Source organism: Bos grunniens, chromosome 26 (assembly GCF_055505025.1).
Source record: "Bos grunniens cultivar Pamir isolate PY7600 chromosome 26, Bosgru_T2T1.0, whole genome shotgun sequence".
Taxonomy (NCBI): domain Eukaryota; kingdom Metazoa; phylum Chordata; class Mammalia; order Artiodactyla; family Bovidae; genus Bos; species Bos grunniens.
Window position 1 is genome coordinate 33,245,082 of NC_141190.1, and position 26,670 is coordinate 33,271,751.

The following is a 26,670-nucleotide window of genomic DNA, read 5'->3' on the forward strand; positions in this document are numbered from 1 at the left end:
ATATTCCCCCCCACCTCTGTTGTGCTCCCTTTTAACTTTGATTACTACTACTTTTGAGACCAGGCAGACTCCTAATACATCTATGCAAGCAGTGTTTTTTTATTTGTTCATTTGGAAAAGACATAATGGTCTCAGAACCCATTGTATCCCCAACTGGGAACAGTGCTGCCTTATCCCATGAGCAGTGTGGATTTAGGCTATTTTAAAAATTTCATTACTGCTGGGTTGTGTTTAGTTTGATTTGGTTCAGAAGTTCTTATGTGAATTTCCACCACCCCCCCCCAATAAAAACGTATATAAAATGAATACTTTTTCTTACAGGGAGCAAGATATGAAATAATGGGGTCTAAAACTCACTTAGGCTAGGTCATGCTTTGCTTTACGGGAAGGTTCGGGTAATAGTGACAGTACAGTGGTGGTAATAGCGGTAGTTTGCTCTAGTAATACAGTTCTGTGTTTGGAAATGCAGCCGATCTGCCTATTGCTGTGAGGGGGATGGACAGCAATTTCATGAGACCGTGTGATTCCTCATCATTTGTTCGTTTATGGTCAATTAAAATACATCTTCAGATATTGTTGAGACCTTTTGGTGATTATTGTGTTGTTTATAAAATCAGTCAGCAAATGGTGTTTGTTTTCCCAATTGGTAGGAGCCCAAGATTAACAAGTATTATTGGGGAAAAGAAAAATTTGGAGAGCCATCTTGGTATTCCTTTTTATTTAGGGCTACCCACTTCTTTGTTGGGGGGTCTATAGGTCTTCAAGGGGAAAGGCCCAGGAGAGACTTTAGCCTTCTGCTGTGGGGGGGGGGCGGGTGTCTGGGTGAACCCGGGGCATACCTTCACCCTTGGGCCCCTGAATAGGTGGTCTTCAGAACTTTCAGTGGCTCTTGGGCACTGGTTGGCTCCCTCTTTGGGGAAGTGTGGATTCCTAGAGTGCGTGCGGGTTGCAAGAGCTGTCCTGAGCTGTCCTGGGACTGATAGCTTAGTCATTGTGAAAGAATGTATAAGGCATCGGGTGGCCCCTGAATTCTCTGCCTGCCACATTTGTTTTCCCCAAAATAGAATTGTGTTTGAGGGTGAGAGCCCAGTTACTCGAACTCTGGCGGGGGGAGCACTTGGGAGGGGCTTGTACCTTTGCAGTCTTGTGGCTTCTCACATCCTCTCTCTCCCAGTCTTTCCCTCTCGCCTACGTGTCGCAATTCTGATGATTTTTGCAGCACACAGTTAATTTTTCTGCAGCATCTTGCTCAGCACACTGGCTTCCTTTATGTCTTAATGGGCGTCCGTCTTTCCTTTTCATGTCATTGATCCTCACTCCTGGCCCCCTCCACCTCCCTCCCTTTTGCTTATTGAATAGGTGCTTTTTTTAAAAAAAAACCTTAGATTATTATGAGCATCTTATTTATAGCAACAAATAAAAATACACAGGTCTTGATTGAATGCCAAGGCTGCAGTTCAATCTAGGAAGGTTTGTCTGCTATTCATAAACTGCTTAAGATGTTTTCTTGTAGTTTGTGACATAAGCAGAACGCTTTGATTTGGTTTCTTTCTACAGCTCCATTTTCAGTCCGGGAGCACACATTACTCTGCGTACAAAACGATTGAACACCAGATTGCAATTCAGGTAGGATATGCAAGAGATCCTGAAGTTTGATTTGTTAATATGTAGGTCTCTTGTGTCTTTTATCCTCCACCCTTTCCCCAACCGAGGTGATGATAATGATGGTGGTGATGATGATGATGGTGGGGATGATGATGATGATGATGGTGGTGGTGGTGGTGGTTGATTCTTTGGGGGAGGTGGGAAGCAAAGAAGAAACAAGGGCAGAAGAAAAGCTGCTAAAATGATTTAAAGATAGAGAAAGCAGGAGAAACGTATGTTTTTTTGTCAAGAGCATCTTGATCAGGCATGATGGGCACACGGACGCCAGTTGGCTACTGTTTTTTGCTTCAGGAGGGGTCTTAAATTGGGAGTCAAATGAGGTGACAGAGTGTGAATGGGAAGAATTAAGGGGGATGAGATGGGAGAAGAGGCTGTGTGACAGCCAGAGAGTTGTTTCCGGTGGATCAAAATCATGTTAAGTGGCACTAAGAATATCACTTTTGACCTGATTGTTCTGAAATGTTGATTTCTCTCACACTTGTTGATATATGACACTGGAAGTGCTGGGAGGGAAAGGCAACGGAGCTTCTGCTGAGTGTCCTGTTTCCTGCTCACGTAGTACTTCCATTCTCTTAAATCCAAAGGCTAAACAAATCACGGACTAATATAGACTCAGAGCTGAACTGATGCCAACAGAGTGCAGTAGTGGAGGGAGACCAGACTAATACGATTTTCGTCTGTCTGCCTGGCCCTGGCCAGGATGGATGGACCTCATGGTGTAACTGATGGTGCCGAAACTTCTTGAGTCCTTCTGCTTCTGGGTTAACCCTTAGAGGGGAGGTGTTTGAAACTCGTGGGAGTGTTCAAGTCTGGCTTTGGGGTCCTCTCTCCTTGGAAGTTGGTGTCGCTCGGTGATAGCATTTCCATTCTTCCCTTGCGTGTGCAGATAGATAACTTGTGTGTGCGTATGTGGTCCACAGCCACATTGCATCTTTGTAGCTGTGCTTTTCAAATTCAAATCTATAACTGCCTGGAGAAGACTTTCCAGTAGCCCTTTGCCCCAGGTCAATTGTGAATTATTCTGTCAGTGAAAAGTAGGACTCGGCAGACATGGTTATTTGGTTGGGGCCCTAATATTTTGTACTCATTTCAAGGTGACAGTAACTTATTTTAAAAATATTTTGATTCCTTCTGCAGTTGTGCTGCTGATCCATGTGTGTATTTTAGGGGAAAGTGCAGCTCTTTGATAGTGTCCCTCCACCCCTAGAGGTTTCCAAGGCTGCTGTTCTTGCTGGTCCTCTCCCTGGGGGACCCTTCTTCCTTTTGATGAACAGCACAGTAAATTTTGCTCCCGGAAAAGGGTACAGGCTCAGGGCTTGGATGGAGAACAAACCCAAACCCTAACCCATGGTAAATGGATGAGGAACAGTGTCCTGAGGCCCACGACTTCTCAGTAGAGTGCTGGGAAGTCCTACTGCCCGGGGTGTGGGAATTGTCGAGGTTGAATAGCATCATGGCCCTTATCTTGGTGTGGAAAGGCTGGCTGGGGCCATGTCACTGGGAGACCAGCCGAGACCAGAGCAGCTGTTGTGTCTTTACACCCGTTGCTGAAGCGTCCCTTGTTAGACCAGGCAGTTCATCTTTCTCCAAACCACCTGGCACGGTGCGGGCCATGTGAAGCACGTTCTCAGGAGGAAAATGGAGTAAATTACAGAGCTCATTGTTTGGAGGACTGAAACCATTACTATTCCTCCATGAACAGGTAGTATTGTTCTTCCCTGCTTCTGTTTGCCGGGGCCTGATGCCCATGTGGGCAAACAGAGACACATTTTATGAGAGACCCAGCACCGCCATGCCTTTGAGTATTCATTCTCCCCCAATCTCTGCTAGACCAGGACAAGGGGAAGCCAAGAGGCATCTAGCTGTGATTGTAGTTTGATCATCAAAGGATAAATGGCAAACCAAAACAAAAGAAGCAAAGGGAAAGAAAGAGGAAACCTCAGACACAATAAAATTGTCCCCCAGGCATATGACAGCCAAGTAGCCACATCGCAGTGGAACGAGAGGATGGCCCTCCTTTGGTGCAGAGCGGAGCGGATGTCTTCCCTATCCCCCATTCTCCACTAAGGCTTACATGCGACGTGCTTGTCGGGGCAGAATTTTCTTCTCGGGAAATATAAGACTGTTTAGCCTTAATACATGCTGTATTTCAATCTGAGCTGAGCTGGTTGCTCTCCTAAGCTATACCCTAAAATAACCTCGAGTAGTATGACACCATGTATCACATGAGATTCCCACTCCTTTCCCTTCCCGTCCCTCCTGTAATCTCAGGACTTGGCCAAGTGCAGCGTTTATATGAATGGTTTCTGAGTGATTCTGTGCAATGGACATGAATTTGAGCAAACTCCAGGAGATAGTGGAGGACAGAGGAGCCTGGCACGCCGCAGTCCGTGGGGTCGCAAAGAGTCGGACGTGACTTAGTGACCAAACAACAACTGAGTGATTCTATAAAGGCGTTGTATTCTAAGAGATTTGGACACAATATCAATTGATGTGTTGGAAGCTTCCCCACTCTTGAGAATCTCCTAGCTCTTCTCAGTTTTGAAAAGACAAGAGCGGCACAGAAGCCGTATTCATCCTAAATGGTTAACACAAATATAATTGAAATACAAATTCAAGGGCCTTCAAAAAAAAGACATGGATATTTAATTCTATGGACTTGTAGAGAGTTTTATGAAGTATAAGTACAGCACAGTATACAATATAAGTACAGCACACTGCACAGAGTTTTAGTGGAGAGGTGGATGAACTTCTTCTTCTGTCATCATGAAACCACCCTCCAGCTCAATAGGTAGAATGGGGTGGAATGCTTTTTCCATAAAGGGCCAGACAGTAAATATTTTAGGCATTGTAGGCCAAACAATCTCTGTGGCAGTGTCTCAACTCTACTATTGTGTGTGAAAGCAGCCAAAAACAATACCTAAGGGAATAAGTGTAGGTGTAGGTGGGTCTCAATAAAGCTTTATTTATAAAAACAGTGGCTGGACTCGACCCATAGGCTGTAGTTTGTTGGGCCCTGCAAAACTGCAGTCTTGCTTATTCAGTTTTCCCCCACTGCTGACAAAACTTCTTGCTATGGATTAGTTTCATCTATCACCATGGATTAGTTTTGCCTGCTTTTTTAGCGTCTTAGAAATGGGATTGTGTAGAATACAGTCTCATGTCTGGCTCTACTCAGCATTATGTGTGTGTTTCATCCCTGTTATTTCCTGTAGAATAGTTTGCTTTTTTTTTTCAATGTCACTTAATATTCCATGATGCATGTGTCCTTTCTGTGCTTTAGGATATTTGGGTTCCTAATGGATATTTGTTCCTGCATCTTGCTGTTACGAATGTAAGGCCCTAGTTACTTTCTCACCTGCATCTTTTGGAGGACTGTATGTGTTGGGTTCTGTTGTTCAGACTCAGGAGTAGACTGGGAGAGTAATATGTGCTTCGCTTGCATTGCCTTTTTAAGAGAGGCTTGAACTCTGGATTTCAAGTGATGCTATTTGAAATGCGCCAGCATAGTGGTGGTTGGGTATGAGTGATACATAGGAAGGGGAGCAGTAAAAAGATCTAAGTGGGGTCAGAGGCCCGTTTGCCCAAGCTCCAGTGGCCCCAGCTCCTGGGAACTCCTCCCACCGTCTCTGTTAACCCGGAAGAGAAGGTGCAGGCTGAGCGCAGAGGTGGACCCCGGGGTCCCCCTTTCCGTGCCTCCCAGGCGTACCCTGCAGTTGACGTGGATAATGGTTTAGGCACTATCTCCTCTGCCTCCCCAAAGAGAGCTCTTCCCACACTCCTTCCAACTCCACGAGCAGTGTTGAGATCAAGGTCAGGACCCACAGAAGACATTTCCCTTGTTTTTCAAAAGGGCGACTTCAGAACCAATTAAGCCTTTGTTTTAAGAGTATTTTGGCCAAAGGTTGATGTTTTAACACCAAGTCAGATGTGATTTAGGAAAAAAACACTCCCCACGCAGCAAAAACAAACTGTGTAGACCTTTCTTGGTGGTTTTTCTTTTCGGATGTGAAGTGGTTTGTGTGTGTGTGTGTCTGTGTGCGTGCACAAAAACAACTAGGAGAGGATCCAGAAGAAACGGACCGTTTTATTTGTTTACACAGCTGAGCGGTGGAAATTCTGCAGTGGGTGTTGCTTTCCCTTTCATCCTCAGGCTTGCAGGCTTCCATCCGAGTTCCACCAGCCCATTCCCTTCTGCTTGGTCATAGAACTCATCTGCCATGATTCAGTGTGGCCCAAGGACTCTCCTTCGGAGCCTGGGTGCTTTGTGGAGCCAGCGAGAAAAAGGATACAAGTTGGAGAGTGTCCTTGTTCGCTTTTGGTCCTTTAGTCTTGAATGTGAACTTGACACGGAGTCTTGTCTGCGTCTTAACATTGTTAAGATTCCTGAGGTGCTGTGGCTCAGAGTCCATCTTTTTCCTCCATTACTGGATCCTTGGTGTTTGTAATGAAAATGGCCAGTGAACTGTACCAGTGGGTTTGGGTGGGATGTTTGAGAGGGCTTGGCCTTGCCCCAGTTCATGTTTCAAGCGGTCGTCTCTTGTGTTCGAGGCCCTCCCTTGCTCCACAAGTTGCCTGGCCTTTCAGGTTTCTTGAGGATTTGCTTCTTCACTGAGGAGCAAATCTGGGCTAAGAGGAAGAACTCGGAGAAGCAGCTTCAGTTCTTGGTCCAGTTCTTTAGTCCCATCACCAGACTGGCTGTGAGACTTCACGTCCACTTTCCACAAGGAATGCAGTTAGTGTGTGTTTATGTATGTGAAAGAGAGAGAGACAGACTTAGATGCCATTTCACTAGAGTAATTTGACAAAGCCTCTGGCTACCAGTTTAACTCATTCAAAAGATTCACTCATTTGCTGTAGTGGTGCATTTTAGCCTAATTGTCTAATTGAAGTCCACACCTCAGAAGTCTTGTTCATTCATTCAGAAATATTTATTGTGAATTATGTGTGTGCCAGGCCCCCAGGGAGTTCATCAGGGAGCTTCAATTCTAGTGATGATTTGGATACTGACTTATAAGTACCCCTCTTGGTCCGAAGATTTACATTTTTAATCAGGGTTCTGAGTTTCGCCTACCAAAGATTTGGAATTGCTGCCCCAGAGGCTTCTGAATCAGTCAATTGATCACTTATCTGCTGCTCAGTCATTTTCACTTGCCAAGTAAAAATTGACGGCTGGCCAAGTATTTGATGGGTAACTTTTTCTCGTTTTGATTGAGAAACTAGACTGCCCTTGGGTTCTGATGAGCTTTTGAGGCCTTTTTCCCCCCTGATTATTCAAGGAGAGCCAGATACCTTTGCATGGCTCACAAAGAGGCATTCCTTTGTGTGTGGTAGAGTAGCTTGGCCAGTGATGTACTTGGTCTTAGGGATGAGAGGCAGTAGCAACAGCTGATAGTAATAGCAGCTTCTGCTTATTGAATTCTCCTGACGCGTTTGGTCTGGTGTTAAGTGCTGGATGCAAATTATTTATTGATTCTTCATAATGACACAGAAGGAAACCCAAATGGTGTAGCTACTCTTTACCACCATTATCCCCGTTTTGTGAATCAGGAAATGTAGACTCAGACACCAGAGATGTTTTGCCCATAGATAGTCAGATGGTGATTGCAGCCATGAAATTAAAAGACGCTTACTCCTTGGAAGGAAAGTATGACCAACCTAGATAGCATATTCAAAAGCAGAGACATTACTTTGCCAGCAAAGGTTCGTCTAGTCAAGGCTATGGTTTTCCCTGTGGTCATGTATGGATGTGAGAGTTGGACTGTGAAGAAAGCTGAGCGCCGAAGAATTGATGCTTTTGAACTGTGGTGTTGGAAAAGACTCTTGAGAGTCCCTTGGACTGCAAGGAGATCCAACCAGTCCATTCTGAAGGAGATCAGCCCTGGGATTTCTTTGGAAGGAATGATGCTAAAGCTGAAACTCCAGTACTTTGGCCACCTCATGCGAAGAGTTGACTCATTGGAAAAGACTCTGATGCTGGGAGGGATTGGGGGCAGGAGGAAAAGGGGACGATAGGATGAGATGGCTGGATGGCATCACCGACTCGATGGACATGAGTTTGAGTGAACTCCGGGAGTTGGTGTTGGACAGGGAGGCCTGGTGTGCTGCGATTCATGGAGTCACAAAGAATTGGACACACTGAGCGACTGAACTGAACTGAGTCAGGGAATTATGATTCAAATCTGGGCAGTCAGACTGGAGAGAGCCTGTACCACACAACCTCGTGCTGACTTCTCTCTGCTCAGAATATAATGCTCAGTAGGCCCTGGGGTTCCTAAAGCGGTGGTGACGAACTGGCTCTCTGGGCTATATACAGAGGAACCATCTGGGAGCTGCTCCGATATACAGAATCCTGGGGTTCAACCCCTTTGAGGTCCTCAATCATCACGAATGGTCTCTGTTTCACATATTGGAGCAAGCATCACCTGAGAAGTGCCAGGTGGGTTTGTTGAGACCCACATTGTGGCCCCGCCAGAGTTTCAGGTTCTGTACGTCTAGGTAGGTCCTGACATTGGCAGCTTTAGCAGATTTTCAGGTAAGATTGATGTCCCTTCTGTGACGATAGCACTTTGAGACCCACTGAGCAAGGGCAGCATTTCTAACTCTGGTTTCACATCACAGTCCCCAGGGGAGCGTTAAAGACAGTGTCCCCGCTGAGGGGGATGCTGAAATCTGTATCCCAGCCCACTCTTTGGGTGATTCTGATGCATGTTGTTACATGAGAACAACTGCTGTAAAATCTCTTGTTTGTTCGTTGGCTTATTTTAGCTTGACTCTTTCCCTGGTGGAGAAGAGACTGTTTGGGTTGAGAGTTCTAAAAGGATGTCCATTCAGTGGTGGGAGTCTTCTCTTTTGAGAGTTTCTTTACCAAGTAATCTTGGTGATGGTCATTGTCCTTTGAGTTGTTCAGTGCCAGTGAGAGAAGGAGGGACTCTGCTGTTCCTGTGTGAGGGCCTGTGGGAGCCTGAAGCTGAGGGGCCTGGCAGTCTTAAGTGCTGCTCAGACTTCCCTTGCTGTGAAAAGGCAGATGTGGAATCAGTCGTTCTGGGGTGGGGCCTGGGATTCTGCATTTCTGATACACTTCAAGAGGGACTAACGGTCTTGGACCCTAGAGCACTCTTGGGAGGGGAACAAAGGTAGAGTCTACTTTGAAAGACAAGGAAACTGAGGCACAAAGGGGCGAGTTGGTTTGCCCAAGGTCCCACCGCTTGGTGGAAACAGGGCTGAGAACAGGAATCCAGGGGTCCGATGGGGTTTAATGTCCATCTTTCAAGGAGAAGTTATCCTCTTGTCTGAGCCAAGAGCAGTTGCATTACATTGGCCAGATAAAAGAAAACAGTCCAGTTTTTACTTTCTGGTTTTTAACTTCTATCTGTTCTAATTGCATCACTGTATTTGTACGAGTTGAGATATTTGTATCTGTTCATTCTCCACCATATTAAGGCATTTGGGGCCCAGCCTGCATGGCCTCTAAGAGGGCTGATGAGGATACAGAGAGAAGGTCTGTTTGTTTTTGACTAGAGCAGCCAGAAAGGATGGACACAACTTCCATCAGCCATGTGTGTCCCTCTTTAGGACCGCAGCCAGTAGGTGTAAAGGTCTGGTCTGTGGCAGTCAGCTGGTTGCATTGTCTTAGTAACTTCATTTTGTTTAACATTTTTTGCAGCCCTTTATTTATTTACAGTTTTATATTAGAGCATAGTTGATGAGCAATGTTGTATTAGTCTCAGGTGTATAGCAAAGTGCATGTATCTATGCTTTTTCAAATTCTTTTTCCATTCAGCTTATTGTAGAATATTGAGTGGCGTTCTTGGCGCTATACAGCAGGACCTTGTTGGTTGTCTCTTTTGAATATAGCAGTGTGTACATGTCAATCCCAAACTCCCAAGCAGTGTGTGTGATCTTAGTTCCCTGAACAGGGATTGAACTTGGGGCTCCAGTAGTGAAAGCCCTGAGTCCTAACCATTGGACTGCCAGGGAATTCCTAGTAACTTCATTGTATAAGTTGCACTTTATAATAGCATTTGCTCTTTATAAAGTCCCTGAAAATCGTGGGGCCGTTTAGCTAAGCACAGACATTTCTAAGTGGGTTATGGTTGACATTTGCAGGCTTATCAAGCTTAGCACTTAATTTGTTTCTGGAGTTGAGTTTGGTTGCGTGGTATCATGTCCTGGTCAAACTGATAAGTGGCTGCAATTTTTTTTTTTTGGAATCATTTCCCTTGGAATCTCAGGATACTCTTCTATTAAACAGAAATGGAAGGCCATTCTTCCTGAAGGTTCTGCCAAAACCTTTGGGGGGTTGGCAGGTTAATATTTTAATGAGTAATACATTGAGACTTTAAAAATGTGTAAAGCCTAAAAGTAGGCAAAGGTACTATATATTTGTCTTTGGCATGTTACAAAATGAAACATGAGAACTGAGTATTTGTGGACTCTCTGAACCATCTTCACAAAACAGTGTTTTGAGGTGCCAGCCGGAAAGACACTTGGTTGCACCAGCTTCTACACTGATTGAGGCCCAGGCCGGATATTGGCATGTCTTTGTGGGCTGGATGAGATATGATGCCTTAGTGCAGGCTTCTCCACCACAGCACTCTATTGACATTTTGGACTGGATGATTCTTTGTTGCACAGGAGACTGTCCTGTGCATGCCAGGATGTTTGCTTAGCACTGGCCCTGGCCTCTACTCTCTGCATGCCACTAGCACCCAACAAAAACGCCATGGCCAAAAATGTCTATAGATCTTGCCAAATGTCCCCTGGGGGCCCAGATTGCACCTGGTTGAGAACCATGGAGCTCAGTTTATCAGCATAGAGTGAGTACCCTTCTATTAAGGCTATGGGAGCATTAGCTTTGCATGTTAAAGGGACAGGTACAAGTGTGTTCAGCTCATGCTTCTGGAGTCAGATAACCTGGGTTCAGATCCAGTTTCTGCCAGACCTCCATTTCCTAATCTGCAAAATGGGAATGATGCTGTTAATAATAGTGCCTGTTTTCAGAGGTGGTGGGGAGATGAAGTACCATCAGGTCTGTGATGAGGTGGGCAGGGCAGTGGCACACAGACTGATACATACAAGCAGCTGTTTTTAACTGAGAACTATGTGAAGTACTCGTTTATAGATTTCGAATCTGCCTTATTCCGGCATGCGTTGTATATTTTTTATTTCCTGTCAAGAATATCACACATGATAAATTTGATAACGTGGACTATCTTTGCTGGGTAACAGAGATTTATGACTCCTGTTGGTTGCTGTTTACATTTCTCTTATGTCATTTGAAAATCCTGCCTTGTCCTTGTAGCATTTTTCTGAGGTTGTGTCTTACTCCTCGTTGTCTCCTTAGAGCGCTGTGCAGGAATGCCTGGGCGTAGTAGGTACACGGCAGGGGAGTGTGTTTACATACTGCATACTGTGGGCAGAAAGGGAACAGAATATACGAGTTTGCATTTTTTTTCAAAACAGCCTGTTTCACAGCATTACAGGCCAGTATGTATATTTTTTAGTACTCATCCAAATAATTTGAGATAGGCCTTCAATCCCTATGTAAACTTGATTTTCTTTCCCAGGTATCTCATGTTTTGATTTCAGTTCTCCTTCAGCACATGAATTTGTACCCTGTCTTAATGACTGTGGCATTGCTGAAACAATGGATAAGCATAGTTGGACTGGTTTATATGTATGTGATTGTCTTCTAATTTTCAAGATGCTTGGAGTTTAGTTAACTTATTATTACTATTTTTAATGACAAGTAGTGTTATCCACTGGATTATAACATTTTTTCAGACTTTGACAGTTGTCATGGATTCTTGCCGGGGACTTACCAAAAAAAAAAAAAAAAAATCATTAAACAAGCATTTTCCTTCTTGTAGATACACGAGCTTGCGCGAGCAAATTTGTTCCTTTCTATTCCCAAACCTTGTGCCTCCCTGAATTTTGAGGTTTCGATGTGACACTAGAATAATAAAGAACTTTGGTTGACAGTCAGAAATTGTTCAAGGCTTGAAAATGAATGTGTGTGTGGTAGTAGCCCGTTCTTGGGGCGGCAGGAAGGTGACTAGGGCTTTGGTGAGGCTACCCTGTAGGGAAGATAGTCTTGTGTCAATAGTTTTTAAGTTGATTCAGTAAGCATTGCTGATGATTGAAATTGAAGAATTGTGAAGACAATTCGTCTTGAGGAACAGAGAGCTGAGAGTGTGCGTCGAGCTGCTGGGAGCAGACATTGACATACGGGCCGTCATCAAACTAATTGTTGTTTGAATTACCTGTTATGATCCGATGACAAATCTGCCTTGCTCCTGCCACTGGAGCAGAAAATGTAGCTTGAATTGGCGTGATGTTAGCAAGTGTAAACTGTACTTCAACAAGATGGATAAACCCAATTATGGGGCAGACCTGTAGAGAGAAAATCCATTTAAATCTCGTAATGTTAAGCAGAGCTGTGTTTAATTCATTTGGACCAATTTGGGAATGATGTATGAGTGTTGGTGAGCATTAGTCAACGGGGGGACCGCTTGGAGGGAAGGGATGTGCGGATGCTGCTGGCCACTTGGGGAGGCAGCTGGGGTGTCGTCTCAGCAGCCTGCACTAATGGCGAGGAAAGGCAGAAATGACAAAACGATGTACTAACTGCCGTCCGCAGAGCAGCGCTGTGTAAATGAACCAATAAGGAAAACATGTGAAGCAGAAATGAGAGGAGGTGTTTTTCCTAAATGCTGCTGACAGTCCAAAATATAAAGGAAATTTGAGGTTCCTCTTCTGTGTTTCCAGCTCCCCAATATCCTTGTGGGTTTTTCCAAGCCTTGTAGTAGGAAGCCTAGAAAATGCTCTTTCTAGTTCTTGGATGATGATTTAAGAGAGGAAAAGAGAGCGAGAGAGAAAGAGAGGAAAAAGAACAGCTAAGTTTAAATTGATAATCTTGGGGCATTTGATTCTCTGCTGGAAAGCAGTTAACAGGGCATGATTATTCTGAAATGCATATAGGGTGCATATCTGGAAGAGAGTTTGAAAGGGCTTGTCTATTTAGACTTTTCTATTATTTTAAAATAGTTATTGAGCGGTAACCCAGCTTTGTGTGTTGTGGATGCTCAGTATCTACTGGTGAGGTATTCACTGAACATTGGACTTTAGAAAAGTAGAATTTAGAGCTAAAGACTGGTGTTCCCACAACTCAGACTCATTAGGATCTATAAGGACTTTGTCTTCTGGATTTGCCCAGTAGTTTGCATTCCTAGGAATTTTATGATTTATAACTAAAGATTCCTGATGTTACCGCCCCCGCCCCCACCCCCAGTGTTGGTTTGGTCCAGGGCGTTCTTAGAAGACTCCAGTTAGCTTCCTTTTGTTTTGGGAGGAGTTGGTAAAGCCTCCCATTGAGTCTGTTATTGTTTGGTTTTTCTCTTTTGGTTTTGGGTTACTTCTTTCTTTCTTTTGTGGAGTAGACTGGACTTGGACTCTTGGCTTGTTGAAAGGAGCATTTGAAAGACTGGAGTGTGTAAGGAGCTTAGCAGTGAACCACCAAGAAATTCATGGTTGTGCACTCCTGCCCCCAGCCCGTAGATCTGACCATTGGGAGTGCTGGTGTAAATGAAGGTTAAAGTCCTAGGAGGTTTTTTTTTTTCCTGTAACTGGGGTACAGTTCATTGTATATGGTTGTGGTATATACACTGAGTGTCCATTCCAGGCAATCTTTTTTCCCCAGAGGCAAATTTACTACGATTTTGCTTCCTTTCTTCAACTCCATTGAAGAACCAATCTCAGGATGATGATAAAAAATTAAGACTTTACCAGTATGACCCGATACTGAGTCTGAATATTCTGAACTAGTTTAGCAGTAGAATTTAGGCAGAACACTTTGAGATAATTTAAACTGTCATCTCCACCAAAACCCACCAGCACAGTGAAGCCGTCAGGTTGACCTGCCTGTGGGTAGACCTCCTAGTAATTTCAAAATAAGTAATGCAGCTAAATGAATTTGGGAGAAACATCAAGATGGGCTTCTGAATCTGAACAAAGTTTCTTCGCACTCAAAGAAGGAGCATCCTTTGCATTCCATGAGTTTTATGGGGGCTCTGTCTGCTTTGGCTCGAAAGCGCTTTCAAGATTTATACTCCTGAGGGTAGGGTATAGACAAGGTACACTGGGCAGGCAATGAATCAGGGGGTTTTGGAAAATAGACTCTTAAAGAAAAGAAAAAAGCGTCTATCGAGTGGGCAGAATGGCCTGTTCGTGTTAGGGGTAAGTCTTTTCAGGATCCTGGAGGCTTGCTTTCTTGACTAACTTGTCCCTTTCTGAACAGAATGGAGCTGAAATCTGGCAGTCATGTGCGCAAAGGGGCATTTTTGTGATTTTGATTAGATTCTAAGATATAGTAAAAGACCTAGAAACACTTAAAATATGGTACAAAAATGAAATAGTGAGATAATATCAGCTTTTTAGCTTAAAATTATTTTCTGTAGAATTAAAAAATTATGGTATCAAGTTCTCGATAAGAGATTAATTGATGTATGCAATCTATAAGACAATTCAGGAGATGTTTCAGGATTTAGAGAGTTCTTCGTTTGGTTTTTATCCTTAAAATCGAAAGCAAACCTCCCTTCTTCTCTCCTCTTGGTCTCCAGTCACTTAGTTTTTATTTTGGAATCCAGAAGCATTTCTTACTCATTGCTGCAGAAGCCAAGAATTTTCCTGTTAATTAAAAAAAAAAACCCTCACTGACCCAACGTAGGCAGGCAATTTTTGTGTGTGTGTGTGAAAGAGAACTTAAAGGAATGTTCTAAAATGATCCCAAGCTCAAAAGGATGTGTTTAGCAAACCACCAATGTGGTTTGTGCTCCCGATTTTGTTTTGTGTTGTTTTAAAAAACTTGTCACTTGTCACATTTTCACACTGGTGAGTGAACACAGATGACAAATGTCTCCCCACAGAAAACCTGACGTGTGAGGCCATTTGTGTCTGAAGGATTGGCACTCAGGGTTTCTAGAGGAAAAGGCTTCAGTCACATGGTAGACCCTTTTTCCTTGGAGGGGGTCCCCTTGCCTGCCCTGCCCCCCAACCAAAAAAGGCAACTAAAAAAAAAAAGCTGTGTTTCACTCTGGTGGCTTTTTAGTTGGGTTACATTTGCCAGTTTATCTTCATCAAAAAGTAAATCTGAATATACTTATCATTTCCCCAGAAGCATGCTACTCCTGCTATGATTTTGTCATTTTAGGAGAGTGTAGGAAAAGCACCAAAATCCTCATTGTAGGCTGAGTTGGGTGTCCTGCGTCCACAACTGTTTTTGAAAAAAATTATTTATTATTTGGCTGCACTGGGTCTTTGTTGCAGCCTGTGGGGTCTAGTTCCCTGACCAAGGATCGAACCTAGGACCCATGCATTGGGTGTGTGGAGTCCTAACCACTGGACCACCAGGGAGGTTCCTTTTTTAAAAAAATAATAATAATAGCGAGAGTTATCTAGTGTTTTCTTCTTCTGCTCTTATTGGAATTTTTGGCCCAAATGCTTCTCTCCGGGTCCCTGGTTTTGCATAGCAGTTAAAGGAGCCCCGACAGTGACTTGCACGTGACGGGAACGGATGAGCTGACATGTAGAAAGTGCACACACGAAACCACATGCCCCATGCAAAGCAGATATGGTTTTGATTTCGACCTCCGTGGTTCTGTTATCGTTGCTTTTTCCGTGAGAGTGGATTTTTATCTTTCGACCGACTTCTGGTTCCCTTCATGGTTTGTGGTTTCTAGTTGCCATCACGGCTTGTCAACTTGGCTGCTTGGGAACCAGAGGTACCAGGGTTTCTGGGTTGTGGGAGTCTGAGGACAGGGAGCCTGGGGATGGCTTTCTCCAGGAATATTGAGATTGAAGATCTTGCCTGGAGCCCCGGTGCCCTGTCAAGTGGCTACAGAGCCATTGTTCCCGTCCTGGTCACAGGCTCCCCACCTGGGGCTTCTCCTCTTTCTTTCTGTGTTAGTTATGTAAGGCCTCTAAGGACTATTTTGGAAACATCTAGACCAACTTGTGATTGATCTTCCTGTTCTCTGAATTTCCTCCGATTCTCTCGCTCTCTCCTCTTGTCTCCTTTGGCAGGAAGTATTTTTTTCCTCATTAACGAGTTTCCAGGTCAGAATTTCCCATCATGTATGAACTTTTCTTTATCCCAGCATTTGATTTCCACCCCTTTCTGTTTCTTGATTTTGTTATTTTACATAAAGCCGAAAAGTTTTAAATTGGGCAGATGGCTTCGTGGCTCCGTGCCTCAATTTTCGCATCTGTGGAAAATGGGTTTCATAAGCAGGCTTGCCTACTGTGTGGGTTTTTGTGAGATGCTGCAAGGAGATTTAGTCCAGCGCTTGGTCCATGAGAAAGGTTACGTGGTGTCATTACTGTTACCAATTGGGTGTCCTGGGAAACCCATCGGCCCCAGGCAAACGGGGATAGTGGATCACCCTGGCCACACTGCTGTTAACACTCTTGCCGAGGTGACAAGTGGTGATGTACTGTATCACACACCTTTTTCTGCTTTTTCTTCCCCCCTTGCCGACAAAAGAATCTGGCTCTGAGTGACTTCTCCTGTAAGAGAGTGGGTCGAGTCAGGAGGCCAGAATATCTTTTGAAGAGCCCTAGGGTGGAAGAGTCTGTTTTGTGACATAATTTATCTCCCTGGGGAGGGCAGACAAAAAACCGATCGGGAGACTGGACTTCGAATTATTCAGCTTCTGATGGGCATGAAATTAGTGACAGCAAGACAGGAATTTGTGGCCTTTTAGTCCTAGGGCCTGCTCTCTTCTTTGGGCAAATTTCTATTGCTTTGAACTTCATTAAAGAACATAGATTTTAAAAGGCATCTTTTTGGGGCCTTGAAAGGCAGAGGGGCTGGCTCCTGGCTTGTGAACCCAATAACACTTACTTCTTTCTTTCTTTATAAGGGAGTTTCCTAGGGCCGCTGTGGTCAGGCTGTTGTTTGTCTGGATTTGTAATAAGCGTGTAACAGCCCCCTCCTCCTGCACTTTGCCTCAGAGACAAGCAACCCTAATGGGTTACTGAGGGCAAGAGGCCTGAAAAGCCTGTGATTGGAAGCCAGCTGCTCCGGGACTCTGGGTGCCAGCACCCATGGGGGAAGCGGGTAGCATCTCTGCAGTTGAGTCCCTGCCCACAACACAGGTCCCCTCGCTGGAACTTTCCTGGGAGGTTCTCCTGGGCACAAAATCTGCTAGTGGACGAACTCAGGTCTGTTCACACTTCCACTTGGGCAAAAGTGATACAGCCAGGAGCTTGTCCGGATGATTTATTCTCAGTGGAGGTTCAGAAATGACATTGGTTCTCCCAATTGGCTTGACAGCAGCCATTGTTTCTAACACCTCCTGGTTCCGGAAGGTCCAGTTCAAACCTCCCTGTTTTGCAGGAGGTCAAATTGACACACAGGGCTGGGAGACTGGTCTGTTATCATGGCTCTCTCTCTTGAGCTTTTTCAGAGGCCAAAATGAAAAGAGACAGTGAAATATAAGAAGTCAGAAATCAGTCAGTGGACTTTTTTTTGGCTTTGGGAGGTGTAAAACAATGAATGAGTGGGTTTACACTCTCCGGCCCTTCCACCTCCCTTGAAAAAAAAAAAAAAAGACTTGTATTGAGCAGATTTGTTCATTAGAAAGGTATGGAATTTTTGTTGGTGTTGGCCAGACCTTTGTAGCTGGTCAGTGGCCTTGGGCTGCAGAGGTGCTTGCATTTTTCCTGCCTCCTTCCTCTGTCGTTGGTAGCATCCTGGCTGGTGCTGTAGCGTTTATCCAGAGCAATGCTGGACCTTTTTAATTGGTCAGTGCCCCTAAGTGATGATTTATTCCATACCTCTCAGAAATGTCTTAATTTACTTCATCTAATAGTTTTGCCTCCTTTCTCTGCCCCCCTCCCCCCAAATTAACACCAATCGCAAAACTCTTTCCCCAGGCAGCACTTGGTGAGGCAAGGCATTTTCCTCTAGGGAGGACTTTGTCTTTGGGAAGGCAGTAGGGAAGAATTAATTAAGGCAGAGGATGCAGCTTCATAATTAGAGTGAGGGGTCCAGGAGCTCAGAACACAGCTAGGTTTGAAGACACTGCATTGTCTGGCTGTGCAGAGCTTTCTTCTCTGGGTCTCAGTTTGCTCATCTGTGTAATGCCTCCATAGGACGTGCACGGTGGTGGGAAACTGTGAAAGTGCCTTTTTAACAGGAGTTCAACAATTTTTGCTGTAAAAAGAAGACATTCTAGATGATGGATGAGGGCTCGGGCACTCAAGTTAGACACAGCTGAGATCTCAAATCACACCCATTTAGCGCATGCAGGGTCTTGGCCAGTTCTGGAACCTCCCTAACCACAGCACTTTTATCTATAAAACAGGAACAAAAGGGATCTCAGAAGATTAAACAGGAAAACATGCATACAGTGGCCAGTGCTAAGTATGGATCTGCAGTGGTTACTTTTATTTAAAGGGGATGGTGTCTGTCTGCCTACCAGGTTCTAACTCTTGCTGAGGTACCAGTTCATTTTGCTGCTAATGAAGGTGAGTGGACAGGCATCTTGGTTGATTTTCATGCCATCTTTTCTGGTTACATTGTTTCTGCTTCTCAGAAGTATCAAGAGATGAACTGGATTCTCCTTGTCAAATAGGTATTAAAAAGAGGACTTACAGCTTCAGGATCATTCTATAGCAGGAGACAAATTCATTTTGCTGCTCAGGTTTTAACTCAGGTTTTCGTTGTTCCCCTCCCCCCAACCACATACATAAACACATACATTGATTTCTTTCTTTTTTTTCTTGTATTACTACAAGGATCAGTTTCTTCTGGCTTAATTCCAGAAATAACATGCCTGTCTTTTTTCATCGTTGAAGAAAAACAGTCCGAAGGCACTATAATTCCTTAAATTGGATTTCAATTCTTGATCCCCTTATGTTCGGTAAACAGAGTGTTCTATGAAACGTCATTGTTTAGGAGCAAGAGGCTGGCAGCCTTGCTTTTTTTTTTTTCCAGAAGGAAAGGGGCTGTGTTGGAGACTTCTGGGGTGATGCTGTGGTTGGGGTCCCATAGAGGTGAATTCCATCTTCACTTGGGATGCAGGCATGAATCCCTTTCCAAAAAAATTGGGAGGGCTGCCTGTCAGTGAGTAGAGCGTAGCTTGGGAAGAAGCCTGCAGTTGTGTGTGTGTGTGTGTGTGTGTGTGTGTGTGTGTGTGTGTGCTTGGTAACTCTATTAATGCCATGGGCAGCCGCCACTTGAAAGCCTTGGGATTCCTATATTCAAATCAAAGGCACCCAGAAGCCAAGATAAAGGGGACAGTATGATCTTCAAAGATGAGGGGATAAAAAAGTAGTGGGAAATATTTTCTGGGTAATTCTGCACCCCCTCCCTTTTTTAAAGAAATATTAAGAGTGTTAGTGGCTTCCTCTCACTTGGTGCTGAGGCTCCTCCGATCAAGCCGTTGCAGTTTCTGAAGCCGGAGATGGATGACTAGGCGAAAGCCAAAGGCAAATGTCTTGGGCTGGTTCTGAACTCGTGGAGGAGTGAGTCAGCCCAGTGTTTCTCAGGGTATTTCTTTCTCTCTCGCCTTTCTTCCTTTCTCTGAGCCAGTTTCACTGTGAGAGTGCAGGCTTGGCACCCACTTACCCAGGAACTGATTAGTTCCTAAAAGAAGCAGTGAGTTGATTGCTTACAGAGATGATGTAAGCTTTGCTCTGGGGTACATCAGCTTGGATTTCTCATGCTTTATCTTATAAAGCCTAAATTAACAGCTGGTTTGGTTTGAGTTCTCCGGGATCTGACTAAGGGATTAGAGTCCATTCTCAAGTGAGTCAATCTAGTTTAATTTATTTCAGGTCTATCAAAAAAGATCAATCAAAGCTCTTTTGAAAGTAAAGCTATAATCGGCCTGCACACTTAGAAGTCACTGTTGCACTTATGTTTCTCTCTGGTGGAGAAGTACTCAGGCTGTGGTTCAGAGGATGTGTTAGGGCCTTTTCCATGTCCCTCCCTCTTCCGCGTGGCCTCCACTCCCCCACCACGAAGATTTTGAGAAGGTGTCAAGTTCGAGAACTCCACCCAGGTGGGTGCTGCCCTGACCTCCTGCTCCCTTTTCTTTGGTGATGCTCGATTCCTGGTTTGGAATAATTGAATTCCTTTGTTGTTCAGTCACTCAGTTGTGTCTGACTCTTTGCGACCCCATGGACTGCAGCATGCCAGGCTTCCCTGTCCATCACCAACTCCTGGAGCTTGCTCAAACTCATGTCCATTGAGTCGGTGATGTCATCCCACCATCTCATCCTCTGTCATTCCCTTTTCCTCCTGTCTTCAATCTTTCCCTGCATCAGGGTTTTTTTCCAGTGAGTCGGCTCTTCGCATCAGGTGGCCAAAGTTACGGAGCTTGGGCTTCAGCATCATTCCTTCCATTGAATGTTCAGGGTTGATTTCCTTTAGGATTGACTGGTTTGATCTCTTTGCAGTCCAAGGGACTCTCAACCTGAACAAATCCAGTCCATTTGATGTCACTGGTATTGCTTCTGGGCTTTCTCTTGCAGAGATGGGTGGTTGAAGGTATGCTTTGAATTCTATTTTTTCGAAGATGTCTGCAGTGGGTATGCAAGGCTGAGGTGAAGCGCTCTCAGCTGTGGTTGATCTAGGGTTTTGTGAGCCCTGGGAGTTACGACTAGAGTTGCCCATTTCTTTTGTTTCCATTTTGAAAACACTTATTGGCATCTGCTTGTCACTAACAACTCTTCTACATGATACATCAAGAGGAAGATGAAGAATAACGAAGTGGTTAAAGGCTTGCCTCTAGAGTCCAACAGCCCCACCTCTGAATTCTGGCTTTGCTGTTTTGAGACTTTGTATGATCTTGAGCTGGTACCTTCCTAAACCTCAGTTTCCCTGCCTGTAAAATAAACACAGTAAAAAATATTCTTCCCTCCAATTAAAATAAAAAATAAAAAAGGAAAAAAAAATTCTTCCAAGGATTATGGTGATAACAGAATGAAATAACATTGTGGCTTTTGTCTTTATTTTGGTAAAGAAACACTTCAGGGGAAATATCATGAAGCTGAAGCTCCCCCCATGCCCACAGCCCTGAATGCATTCAGCAGAAATAGACTCTTTATTTGGGTCTGCAGTGTGTCCATTACTCTAGGGATGCCTGGATGCAATGGCATAGCCCCTGCTCTGTAGGGCTCCACAGTCTTTCGGGAGAAGAAAGTGCTTAGCAGAGTAGGGTGTCTGGAACTGTGACTCCCTGCCTTCGGTGCCACTCACTTTGGTCCAAGGGTTTCTTTTCGTCTGTCTTCCATTTGACTGAATGGAAACGGTGTGAGTCTCTTTCTGTCTGCCTTTCTGTCTGCTCACGGTTCCTGTAAGTCACTCACCCTTCTGTTTTTCTTAACTTCCCCCTGATCCCCCATGTTTGAACGTTTGCCTTATCACTGGCACATATGTGAGTCCTGCCTCAGTTTTTCTATCTATGAAATGAGATGGCTGTGTGATAAGGGTAGGGTAAATACCTCACGTTTGAGGTGTTCTTGTGGTTCTCTCGTGTATGGGAACTGAGGCTTTGTTCGCTCGGCAGTCATCACTGCAGGAAGAACTTTAATACGAGTAGCAAAGTAGCAAAAAGAGAAGAGAATAGATGTTATTTGTTGAACATTAGCTGTGTATCAGTTTCTAGAACGTGCCGTATAATTTTAAACTGAATGCTCAGGGCAACTTTGTGCATCATCCCCGTTTTACAGATGAGAAAACTAAAGAAAGTTAGGGGACTTTCCCCCAAATACATGGCTAGTAAGTGACCACACTGTGATTTGCATCTGGGCCTGGTTGGATGCTGTGTAGTTGTTACTTTGACATGGGAACGGAAGGCTGCTGCTGGGAATATGGCTGGGTTCCTCTTTGGAAACATGTACCTTGGGGGTGAATTGGAATCCTTTTGCAAGTGAGTAATCGGATGTGGTTGCCCATATCTGCCTTTAAAACAAAAACCTCTTTTCCCCTTCAAGGTCCAGTGTAGATCTGAGTCTGGGCTGAATTTCTCCGTTTGGTGGGCATGGTCGAGGCCTTGCTTGTGGGCCCATGGGTACCTTCCGAGTCTGCGTGTGCCTGACCCTGGTGATGATCAGCAGCCTCAGGTGTGGGTCTCCTGTGAAACCCCTCTTTCCTGTCTCTGCCTCTGGGGTTAACTATTAAGAAAGAATAGCCAGAGCACTTTGGAAAGTCACATGCTGAGTTTCTCCTATGTCCTAGAATCTGTCTTAATTCATTTTCCCCTTTGCTTTTGCTTTCAGAGGAAAGGAAAAAAAAATTTGATAGTCAATGCTAATAATTGTGGCATGTAATGTAATTGGAAGTGTTTCATTGACATGCTCATGAGAGTTTCCGGCTCATCTTCGGCTTGGATGTAGCACTAGACTTGCCTTGAGTGTCTTGTACAAGCCTTTGAAGCAGGTAGACCATATTATAAATAGGCGCGTTGCTATGGTGAGGATGGCAGTCCTTGCTTGCTGTGGGTAACCTTTTCTACCTTCTCGGACACTGTTTTAAAACAGCAGCATGATAGCATTTCATCTAATTTGGACCGAGGTGGGGGTAGATGAATCAGTGAGATTGAGGTCTGAACATTTTTTTTTTTGAAAATGATGTTTTGGGGGTTTCAGCTCACCTAGCGCTATGGAATATTTTGTAGATCGGGCTTTCTCATGATTTATTTAGAAATATGTTTTCTAATGGATGGGGTGAGGGGATGGTGGTAGGTAGGGGGCTGGGCTTTCTTCTCTTTCCCCCTCCTTCCTTCCCCAAGCATTTCTGCAAATTTGTTGGCTTTGATGCCCAGCAGCTCGTACAGTGAAATGAAAGTTCAGGTTGGCATGATGTAGGAATGATTATTCTGAGTAGTGTGTTTCCATTACTGTTAATAATATAAAGACAATTGCCTGCCTCTCAGGACTCCTGCACGTGGCCCACAAATAGTTATTTCTCCATGGAGTCGGACACACAGCAATGGGGTCTGGAGTGTTTTATTAGTGTCTGTCCTGCAGATCCCCAGGGCAACTCAAATTAGACAGATTTATTTTTTATTTTTCCCTGTTGCTTGAAGGACACCTTTTAATTATGGCCATTAAATATCAGAGCAGCTTCAGGTTGGTAAAATTTATTTCCCCTCCCCCAGCCATACTTCCTAATTCCTTAAATTTGGGAGCAGGCACACAATCTCACGATCCGAAAGAATGTTAACAATTAACTTGACAGGTGCTTCTAGTTCTTTCACATTTTCGAATGTGCTTCTCACCTTTAAAATAGGAGTCGTGCTTCCTCACTCATCCAGTGGGAAGTTTAAAGCACCACAAGGGACAACGTGTGGTTGAAGCCCTCTGGGAAGAAGTGCTGCTGCTGCTGCTGCTAAGTTGCGTCAGTCGTGTCCGACTCCGTGCGACCCCATAGACGGCAGCCCACCAGGCTCCGCCGTCCCTGGGATTCTCCAGGCAAGAACACTGGAGTGGGTTGCCATTTCCTTCTCCAATGCATGAAAGTGAAAAGTGAAAGTGAAGTCGCTCAGTTGTGTCCAACTCTTCGAGACCCCATGGACTGCAGCCCACCAGGCTCCTCCGTCCATGGGATTTTCCAGGCAAGAGTACTGGAGTGGCTTGCCGTTGCCTTTTCCGGAAGTGATGTTAGGCAGGCATTTAAATGTGAGACCGTTCTGCGTCTTTTGGTCACAGTCTGAATCCTGTATTTTTATAGCTCAAAGCTGCCTCTTGCCTTCTTGGAAGCCCCATCAAGGTGGGCATTTCTGTGTCCTTCCTCAGGAACCCTCAGGTACTGGATCTCTCCTGGCCAGGCAGAGGGGCCCAGAGCTGTGGCTTCTCTGAGCACCTTTGGGGCCTGAGTTTCCCTCTCTGGGAAGTGGGGGTGTGGCAGAGATCTTATTAGTGGAGTACCCATCCTGCATTCAGGTTCCTGAGGGGTTCAGAAAACAGGGGCTCCCCTCCTCCAGGTTAGGAAAAGCCATGGGGGAGTGTCTCCTGTTGCCCAGAGGGCTCAGGGTGTGACCCCTCAGCCGGGATGGTCCTCTTCGCCAGCCTGGACTGCCTGGCACCTTGGGCAGAGATCTCCCTGGGGAAGGCGGCAGGGGCTTTGGGAGGAGAACTCTGGCTTACTGTGATCACCTGGCCTCAGGCTAGTGAGCCTGTGGCTTCTGCCTCTGGTTCCCCAAGAGACCTCGCCTGGGTCAGGAAGGAGGACAGAGGTGGTTGCCGGGGCCACCGGGGAGATGAAATGCCATGGGGGCCAGCACTGTGCCGAAAGCCGGGCAGCATGTAGACCTGAGGATGGACTGGCCTATGTATGTATTTAGAAGTATTTCTAGACTAGGGTAACCTCACTGGCTAAAGTGCGTGTCTGAACAAGAGCCCCGTTGTTCGTTCAAGCCCTGCTGCACTGGCGGGATGCGGGCAGCTTGGCCTGGGGTGGGGCGGGCCCCGATTCCCTCCAGGACGCCCCATGCCAAGCCCAGGAGAGCGCTTCCCATCCGTCGCCTCGGGTGGTGGGATTGGGCAACCTGGCGAGCAGACAATGCACGTCGGTGGCATAGATTCCATTCCACACACCACCCTCGCCTCCTCTACCCAGCCCTGGGAGGGAGGCATGCCCTCCGGGAGACACCCAACCCCAACAAAGAGACTTTTGTGGGAACTGGAGGTGAGAATGCGTGGGCGTTGGGATTCCTGGGTTTGAGTTCCAGCTCACTGCCAATCGCCTGGGCGCTGGGCTAACATTTCTGGAATCAAAAAGAAGTGCAGCCTGCCCAGGGAGGCCTCCTGAGCTAGACGCTGCTGGGCGCTACGCTTGCATTGTCTTCACCAAGGGCTTGGAGCGCCCTGGAGGAGAGGGAATCGTGGGACACGGGATGGGAGGTGGTTAGAGCGTCCTGTGGAAGGCTCCAGGCTCTGCCCTTCCCCCACCCCCCAGGCCTCTCCTGGAGTAATCTGCATTGATCCTTCTCTGAGATTCTGGAATGAAGTGTTAGGTCATTATGCTTCAGGCTTTTGTGATCAGAGAACTCTTACCTTGTTGAAAATTGAGATTTCTTGTGTGTCCTCTTTCTACCCCATTTACTGATCAGAATCTCTGAAGGCAGGACCTAGGAGTGTGTCTTTAGGAGTAACACGCTTGTAAAGATGCTTTCTGCCGTGGGCTGCCTCCTGCTCCCCGCCCTGAGTTGGACCAGTAGCTCTCCTGAGATATGTATATTTACAGTCCATATGATTCTCTGAAAGTGTACAATTTGATGATGTGGGGTATATTTACAGAGTGATGTAACCATCTACATTATCTTGTCCCAGAAGGTTTTTATCACACACCCAGAAAGGAACCTCATACCCATTAACAATCAGCCCTCATTTCCCCATCCCCTAGCGACCCCTGTGGATTTACCCAATACTTGACATTACATATAAACAGAATCATAAGATATATAGCTTTTTGTGTCCTGCTTCTTTTGCTTAGCATCATATTTTCAGGGTTCCTCCATCTTTTAGCATATATTAGTTTTTCATCCCTTTTTGGGGCCAAATAATATTCCATTGTATGGGTATACACCACATTTTCTTTATCCATTCATTGGTTTTTGTATGGATGTATGTTTTCCTTTCTCCTAGGTATATACCTATTAGTGGAATTGCTGAATTTTATGCTATTAATAGCTCTACGTTTAACTTTTTTAGGAAGAGCCAAATTTCTCAGACTTTGGATTCTGTGATGTGCCCTGTTGTGTTGGGCAATATGTGACTTCTCTTTGCCAGAGACAAGATAAAGATTGCCTCTTAAAAAAACAGGTCACGTTAAATTCCGTGCCGCCCCCCCCCCCCCCCAGCCTCTCGCCCGCCCCAGGCATTGGTTTAATTGGATGGATACCATCAGTTACCCTCCTGTAACCCAGGGGGCTTTTGACCCCAGCTGCGTGATCCAGTCACCTGGAAGCTTCTAGAAAATAAAAGCTTCATCTCCAGATCAGTTAAATCAGAATCTCTAGCTACTGGAGTTTTGACCTGAGTTTTCACAAGTCAGTGTTGCGTCTTTCTCTCCTTTCTCCCAAGGGTGAGAAGGAAAGGCAGAGAAGGAGTTGTTGGTGCTGAGTAGAAAGAGTCTAGGAAGGTCCCAACGCCCTTGGGTGTAAATGGGAACCTGGGACTTGGGCAGGGAAATGGGAAGAACTTGTGAGAGGTGACCTGTGGCTGGGATGGGGGAGGGGAATCTCTTAACCTCTGTACAGTTTGGCTGTAATTATTTTTGAGTTGAAGCACATAATTACCCATAGAGAGGACTGCTGAGAGAGTCCTTGCTTCCTTGACCGTGGCTGGACTTGGTTGTTGTGAGGTGGTCTTTCTGTCTCAGCCTGGGGGCGGAGCACCAGGCGACCACCCCTGTCCCCTGCAGGGGTGGGACTGAGGAGGGATGGGGAGCTGCTGGCAGTGCTGGGTTTTACTGTGGTGGCCTTGGGCATGTCACCACATGCCGGGAGCTTAGAGGGAGGGACCGCCCCAGGAGGACCTTTCACCTGGGCTGCTCTGTGGATCAGGTCATCTTCTCCTAAGCCTCCCACTACCGGGTGTCGAGGTGAAATTGGTGTAAATGTCACTCGATCTGCATTTGCCTCTCTGAAGCTTCCTCCCAGGGGTCCTCGCCTCCTTAGGACTGCTCCTTGGTTTCCCTCTGTATAGTGGTCACTCACTGGCTGGCATCTTCCGTTACCTGTGTTGTCCCTTCCCCACCTGGAGGTTCACACAGAGGGGACAGGAAGTGTCAGTTCATTGCTTTCTCCTCATTGTCTGGGGGCTCCAGAAATACCCTGAGTAACTGAGTTATTGAGTCTTTACCTCAAGTATCCAATGACTGGGGATGTAGCTTTGAGCCTCTGGGAGCTGAGACCCTTTTCTTTTATTTAATAAATTATATTCAAGAAGAAATAATAATGGTCAACATTTTTTTTTTAAACAACAGATAAG

The 26,670-nt window shown here is 45.4% G+C and overlaps 1 protein-coding gene across 50 annotated transcripts in view; it reads left to right on the plus strand.

The window, feature by feature from the left end:
* The window catches only part of TCF7L2 (transcription factor 7 like 2), a 202,300-nt gene that overhangs the window by 11,897 nt on the left and 163,733 nt on the right, over positions 1–26,670 (plus strand). For 25 of the 50 annotated variants that reach the window (XM_086377122.1, XM_086377124.1, XM_086377123.1 and 22 more), the window contains exon 4: positions 1,558–1,626. The exons of the other annotated variants lie outside the window; for them this stretch is intronic. In XM_086377122.1, coding sequence (XP_086233248.1) covers positions 1,558–1,626 — 69 coding nt within the window. The remainder of the gene's footprint in view (positions 1–1,557; positions 1,627–26,670) is intronic. 50 annotated transcript variants of the gene reach the window in all.